This window comes from Echinops telfairi, unplaced genomic scaffold (assembly GCF_000313985.2).
Source record: "Echinops telfairi isolate 266 unplaced genomic scaffold, ASM31398v2 ScPeMD7_655;HRSCAF=1070, whole genome shotgun sequence".
In the NCBI taxonomy this organism is placed as follows: domain Eukaryota; kingdom Metazoa; phylum Chordata; class Mammalia; order Afrosoricida; family Tenrecidae; genus Echinops; species Echinops telfairi.
This window is the reverse complement of record NW_022104553.1, coordinates 25,921,607-25,929,260: the sequence shown is the minus strand read 5'-3', so window position 1 is coordinate 25,929,260 and position 7,654 is coordinate 25,921,607. Positions and strand designations below refer to the sequence as shown.

Here is a 7,654-nt window from a genome sequence, read left to right as displayed (position 1 = left end):
GGTTTCCCTGTGTTTCCAGTTGCTATCTGTACCAATGTACATCCTCTGGTCTAGCCAGATTTGTAAGGCAGAATTGGGATCATGATAGTGGGAGGAAGCATTAAAGAACTAGAGGAACGTTGTATGTTTCATCAGTGCTATACTGCACCCTGACTGGCTTGTCTTCTCCCTGAGACCCTTTTGTAAGGGGATGTCCAGTTGCCTACAGATGGCCTTTGGGTCTCCACTCCATACTCCTCTTCATTCACAGTGATATGATTTGTTGTTCTTTGATGCCTGATATCTGATCCTAGGGACAGCTTGTGATCACACAGGCTGGTGTGCTTCTTCCATTGTGGGCTTTGTTGCTTCTCAGATATTGGGCTGTTAACCACCAGATCGGCAGTTCAAATCCCTAGCCGTTCCAGGGGGAGAAAGATGAGGCTTTCAACCTGGGAAACTCACAAGGGCAATCCTATTCTGTCCGGTAGGGTCATTCTAAGCCAGAATCGACTCGATGGCAGGGAGTTTGTTTTTATTAGGAATCTGATTTCCTAACGACTCCCAGGTGCTTCTCCGACTTCCCGGAAAGCCAGAAAGCTGCTGTGCTGACCACAGGCCTGGCACAAAGTAGATGCTCAGTTAAGACGGTCAGAATTGGGTCAGCTTTCCAATAAGCAAAGTAAGCATGAACTTTCTTGTGCTTACTTAATCTACAGTGAATAGTTCCAGATGGGTTTGGTGAACAACGTGTGAAGGTGTTTGGTGCAGATTAGTCACCAAGCACAAGTGGTTCCCCTGCTTACTGACGACTTCAACATCCCTGTCGGGGACTGTCAGTTGGGAAAAAGGCTTTGGTTTTGCGGGAACGGGCTGCGGGGCTGGGAGAGAGACAGCTGCCAACCAGCACTCACAGTAGAATCTTCAATGTAGCGGAAGAAGGTTCACCACTTATTTTGCTTATTGGGTACTCCCATGCTGGTCGGGATGGCGATTATAAACCCACCCCCATCCAATCAATTCTGACTCATGGGGACCTTATAGAGCAGAGTAGAACTGCCCCACAGGGTTTCCGAGGCTGGCAAGCTTTAAGGGAACAGACTGCTCGATCTTTCTTTCTTTCTGGGGAGCAGCTGGTGCATTCCAACTGCCGATCTCTCAATTAGCAGCCGAGGGCTCCCCACCCACAGAAGATCAAAGGTCCTATGGTTGCTGTGTGCAGCGGAGGCGATTCCAACTCACAGCAACCCTCGAAGGTGGAGTAGAACTGGGTACTAGTCTTGGCTGTGATCTTTAAGGCAACAAACCGCGGAGTCTGTTTGCCAACAGAACTGCTGGCAGGTTCAAAACACCGGCCTTTCAGTCAGCAGCCAAGCGCTTAACCATTGCACCACCAGGACCCCTACAAAGGCCACAGAGTGTTCTAGAATCCAAGGGAGCCCTGGAGAGATTCCTAGTGCAAGTCCTCAGAAGACAGTTGTTGGGAATTTGATGGGATCGAACCTCCTTCCATCCAGCCAGACTTCCCACACTAGAGGCAGGGCGACATAAAAAAATGACACTTCCCAGAATCCCTTGTGGCTACGGCTTGTTACTAGGATTAGGTACCTGCCGTCAGCTGCACTGACTTAGATGCCCTTCTGCTAATAAATCCCTTGCTAATTCCCATTAGATGCCCGGAGCCTTGGTGGGGTGTGGCAGATGGCTATGTTGACCCCAAGTGCTGTGCCCCCATCCCCACCACCACCCCCTACCACCACCACCTCCACCCCTTACCTCGATGCTCTTGCTCCACAGGGGTTGGTGAGACTCCAAGCTCCACAGATGTACCAACTTATCGTGTCCGCAGGTCACAAACTGGCCCCGGCTGGGGTGTGTGGCCAGCCCCCACAGCTCTTCCACGTGGCCCTGGCGGGAGGGGAAGGCATCACCACGGGGACCACCAATCCGGGCCTTTTCCCACCCAAACGCTGATACCAGGACGAAGTCCTGGGAGCGCACCTGTGGCCCCGGGAAGACCTGCTTCCCAAAGCTAGGAGAGCGTCCGCAGGTCAGTTCTCCTGGGAACCTCAGCTTCCCTTTGGGGACATTCGTGGGACTTGCCTCGCAAGTTACTGTGCCCACGCCACTCTTGAAAGACCCGCCGACAAAAGCCAGACGGAAGAGCGGCTCACCAGCTGGCTACGGCGGATCGGTGCTGCTAAACAGGGCGTGCGTTTCTGGCCACTGCGTCTGCGCACAGCCACCACCTGTCTACGGTGGAGAAAGAAGGGCGTGCTTCAGTGATATGGAACAGGTGTCGGCAGAGCTCCCAGATTTAAGACAGGTCAGTGGGGAAATGGCCTGGCTCTCTACTTTAAAAACAAAACACCAGCCAATGAAAACCTTATGGGAAAAAAAAAAAAATTAATTAAAAAACCCCAAAAAACTATGGGTCCCAGTCACAGCTGATCCTTCCTGGTGAGTGTTGGGCTCCGCTGTGCTAGTGTAACAGCAGCCACACGGTCCCTTCCAGCCTTTGCACGACTAGAACACCTCCCGCTAGGCTAGCCCCTGTCTGTCTTGGTCGTTCCCTCATCTCCTCATGGAGGCCACAGTCAGAGAGGAAGCGAAATGTGGCAGCATGGGTATCAGCCAGAGGCCAGACGGTCAGAGGGAGCCACTGGACCAGGAATGATTTTAGCTAATACCTTGCGAACACCTGCTCTGCGCTGGACACCATTCTGAATGCTTTATAGGAGCCCCCTAAACCCAGTTCTGATATCCTCCCCATTTAATAAGTGCACAGAGATGGCATTTACTTGCCCAATATCACACAGCTAATAAGCAACAAGGCTGGGATGGGAACCCAGGCAGGCATGGTCCTGAATTCATTCTTTTAAAAATATATAAAAATATGTGTATATATGTACATGTGTATATGTATACACACATATACTATATATAAATATGATATATACACATACTATATATACATACACATACACTCTGTGTGTGTGTGTGTGTGTGTGTGTGTGTGTGTGTGTGTATCCAGAACTTGTGTATGGTAGAAAACTACCCAAATCCTCCAGATTCCTTCTCCCTCAAATCTAAATATTGGTCCGAGTGGCTACAAAAGGAGGGGAAGTAACACAGAAGTGGCCTTGACATCTGTAATGACATACAAGTTTGTTTCAAACATTAAAAAATAAAATAAAAAAATAAAAATAAAATAAAATAAAGGGGGCGGAGATGGAGGTGGGGAAATGAGGAGCTGATACCAAGGGCTCAAGTAAAAAAATGTTTTGAGAATGATGCTGGCCACACATGTACAAATGTGTTTGACACAATGGATGGATGGATGGATTGTGATAAGAGTTGTATGAGCCCCCAATAAGATGATTTAAAAAATAAAATAAAATAGCAACAACAACAACAAAAAAACCCTATCAAAAAAATAAAATACAAATGTAGTTAAAATCTGTGAAACTGAAAAAAAAAATAATAATAATCTGTGAAACTGGTGGTTACTAGTTGGGCTGCTAACCCCGAGGTCAACAGTTCAAAGCCCATCAGCCGCTCCTTGGGGAAAAAGTTGAGGCTTTCTACACTCCCCACCCTCCTCCCCCGATCCTCGGAAAGAGTTACCATCCTGGCAGCTCAGAGGCAGTTCCAGCCTGCCATGTGGGGTGAGAATCAAGGGGACAAGTAGTCGGTCTGGTTTTGGTTTGGTATAAGGCAGACTCGTCAGAGCAAGAAAACGCAAATACCCCCCACTGAGCGCAATATAAAAGTGCTCCCTGCTGTCAGAAAACAGGATTGTGTTTTGGGTGCAAATGAGGTTCCCAGTTGGCAGTTTCTGCACAGATGGCTCAGGGCCATGAGTGGCATCTTCCACGGTAGTTTCTCCTTGTCTTTGGTGGCTCCGTTTCTGGGACTCTCCCGGCCACCTCCTATCTGTTCCTCTTTGCTTCGGCGCCCTTGTGGACGTTTGGGCTTTTTTTACAGGAGGCTTTGCACTCAGACTGTGGCCCTGATTTTGTGTCCACCCTGGGCTTCGACTAAGAGGTGACCTTGGGATAGCTTGGTGGGGGGAGTTTTAAGAGTATCTCGGGGCGTAAGTTGTATTTCTAACTACCCCACTAGGTGCTGTGGTTAGATCACTGGTTCTCAACCTTCCTCATGCCGCGACCCTTTCATACAGTTCCTCATGGTGTGGTGACCCCCTAACCATCAAATTATTTTCATTACTACTACTTTCATTTTGCTAGTGATGGATCGGGGGACCCCTGTGAGAGGGTCGTTCGACCCCCAAAGGGGTCGCGACCCACAGGTTGAGAACCGCTGGGTTAAAGCAATGGCTGCTAGCCAAAAAGATGACAGCTCAAACCCACCACATGGTTCCGAGGGAGAAAGATGTGGCAGTGTACTCCTGTCCAGATTCAGAGCTCTGGGAACCTGGTGGTAGAACCTAGTCTATCCTCTGGGGTTGCCAAGAGAAGGAGTTGATGCCACACCAGTGGACCATTAGAGGCCACCCTGCCTCAGTAGATGGGGGGTTTAAGTGGGGAGGAAGGAGTGGGCATATCAGCGGCATGGTGCTATACTAGCCATCCACATTGGACAGGGCCTTCCCAGCTCCCAGGAGCGGAATATCTAGCCAAGGTCTGTGGCCCAGGGGATTGGCAGCAGGCTTCGCATGCAGGTATGGGAGCTGGGCCCAGATTGGGGGGGAAGTAGGCAGCACAGAGAGAGCAGGGTCGTGGGGACCCTTGGTAGAGCTGGCAGTTAACTCTTTAGTTGCTGGAGCATGGGAAGCTTACAAGAGGAGGGTGGTGGGGTAGGGTAAGGCTACAGGCCACCGGAAGGTAAGTGTGCCAGGCCAAGAAAGAAGGGAGGACACTGGGGAGCAAAAGGAGGCTGGGATGCAGGGGAAGGAGGCAGGAGGGTGGCGGAAACACTCACCTGGACTAGCAGGGAGAAGCCCGTGTGGACGGAACCCTGCAGGATGCAGTTGCGGGTAGTGCCCACGTACCATGTGTCCCCTCGGCCCTCTGCCACAGTCCGAACGGGGCCAAAGTCCTCGGGGACCTGGGTGGGGCCGGGTGGGACAGACAGACACACACACACAGAGGTGGCATGGGGGTAAAAAAAACGATGTAGTGAGCAGGGTGGGGGAGCCTCCCCACCCTCATGTGGACCTGCTCCCTGTCCTCACCTCCACCTCCTGCAGCTTGCTGTAGTCGGAACCCCAGAGGACCACCCTTCGATCGCGGCCCCCGCCAGACACCAGCGTCCCGTCCCGCAGGGCGCAGAGCCCAAACACGCCACCATCATGGGCACCCAGCACCTCGTGGGTGATGCGATTCCCACCTGCAGGGGGGGCCAGGGCTAGGGTGAGCATGACGAAGTTGGTCTTGACATGCCCCCACGATACCCCCAACTCGAGTCTACATCCATCTTGCCTTCTCTCGCCTTCCAGCCTCCTGTCTTCTCTTCCAACCCCCGAGTCACCAAATCATTTGTGACTCAACTACTCAAATGCCCTAATATCCATCCACACTCACTCATCGGAGCTAACGTGCCCCCATCCAGCCATCTACCCTTGGATCCATCTATCATCTACTTATTTGTCCAAATGTCAATCAACTCATTCAGCATTTCATTGACTGTATCCATCCACCCATCTACTCATCTGCTCTCTCACCCATGCATTCGTCCAACCCCCCACCCCCACCCCCAATCAATCAGTCTTCTGAACTGGTCACCCATCTGTTTACGAGTCTACTCATTTATCTACAGGTCTATCCACCATTGCCTCATCCTTCCCTCCGTCACCTCTCATCTATTCATCGCCCCCCCCCCTTGTATCCAATTACCTATCCACCAGTCAGTGCATTCTCCCTTCATCTAAACGTCCACCCATTTTCTCATCCATGTAACCATTCATCCATCTACCAACCCATCTGCCACTGTGCCCAGCCACGCACTCATCCACGAGCCCACTGCTGACTCAATAAAGACTTCACTAGCATTTACTTTGGCCACGTCGCAGGCCGGCTGACACAAAGACCATCTAGCTCACACTGTGATGGGGTTCACGGTCCGGTGGCAGAGACAGATGGATGACCAGTCAGTGGTCACCTAAGGTCCTTACAGTGGAGCCACCCAAGAAGCTGTGGGATCCTAGAGAGGAGACTCCACCTGGGTGGGCCCAGAAGCTGGCTGAGCAAGGATCTTAAGGCTGAGTAGGAGTCGGTGAGGACAAGCGAGGTGAAAATGTGTTTGAGGCAGAAGGCCCTAAGACACAGGAGGAGGCTGGAGGGGAGACCTGGAGACGAGGAAGACAGAACCCATACCCAAGCCTCCACTGAATCGGTTCTGACTCACAGTGACGCTACAGGGCAGAGTAGAACTGCCTCATGGGGTTTCCAAGGTTGTAAATGGATGTAGACTGTCCGGTCTTTCTCCCACAGAGCAATCGATGGTTTTGAACCATGGACCTTTCAGTTTGACCGCTCAGCTCTTAATCCACTGTGTCACCTCTTCCATTCCCATCTTGCAGGGCCACTTCCTCCAAGCTAGCTGGGCTCTCTCCATTAGACGCAGAAACCCATCTTTTTGTCTCTCCCAGGCTAACACTCAGAAGTCCCAGTGGACCAGGCCAGTGGTGGGCCTGGGGCCACGGAAATGACTCAGATTAAGTCTCTGCCCTCGGACAGCTCACAGTTTGCTAGGAAAGACAGACGCACTGCCCTCCAAGCATTCAGAACTCATCCGCAGTTGCCTGATCTCCTTCTCGTGAGAGAGGGAACAGCAGTCTACCAGCTGTTATTCGCTCCTCTCCTTGGCGGAGACAACCATGAATTCATCAACACACTCACCCACCAGTGAGATTGGTCCATCCATCCATTCTTCTTCCAACCTCTGGCTAGGAAAACCCATTCACTCATTCATTTGTAGAGCCACCACTTAAGACAAGTCATTTCTTCATTAATAAGGTTGGCCAGGCTGTTGAGTAGGACAACCATTCATTCATTCATTTACCCACAATTCATCCATTGACCCATTCAACCATCCATCCATTCACCCTCTGGGAAAATCCACTCATTTGTAATTCGGACTTGGGATGTGTAGAGAACAAGGGCAGGGAATCGGGCAAGATTTCACGGAAGACAGGATATCGGAGCTCAACCTTGATGGACGGGATTGGGTTTGAACAATGGCTTTGTCAATCTCATCACGTAATACGAGCCAAGTTAGAGGGAGAGGGATAGTGGGGTTGGGGGTGATTGGATGGGGGATCAAATAGGGGAGGTGACACTGACCTTTGCCCCAGACATAGAGGTTCCCTCCAGAGTCCCCAGTGACCAAGTCACCCCCCTCCAGAAAGGTCACGCACAGCACATACTTCGGCTTCTCGTGTTTCTGAGTTGGAAGAGGAGAGGGGGTGTCCAAGGGTCCCTGAAGCAGTGGTGGCCTTCTAGAGCTCACCCATCGTCAGGACAGTGGTCCCAGGAATCCCCTCCTTGCCCCGTGGACCGTGCCCCGCTTCGATCAGCCTCTAGCAGGAGAGCGCGTCAGCTGCAGGGTTAGTACCACCCTCCTCTTCCACGTAAGTTAAGGTGACCAGACGTCCCACTTTTGGCGGGACAGTCCCGATTTTTAACAATTTTTCCCGTGTCCCGCGGCATTT

The 7,654-nt window shown here is 51.5% G+C and overlaps 1 protein-coding gene across 1 annotated transcript in view; it reads right to left on the bottom strand.

Moving 5' to 3' along the window:
• EML2 (EMAP like 2) overlaps nt 1-7,654 on the bottom strand; it is a 33,512-nt gene that overhangs the window by 7,831 nt on the left and 18,027 nt on the right. The window contains 4 exon segments of the mRNA XM_013006618.3: nt 1,756-1,887; nt 4,924-5,049; nt 5,177-5,331; nt 7,287-7,386. Of these exon segments, the coding sequence (XP_012862072.2) occupies nt 1,756-1,887; nt 4,924-5,049; nt 5,177-5,331; nt 7,287-7,386 (513 nt within the window).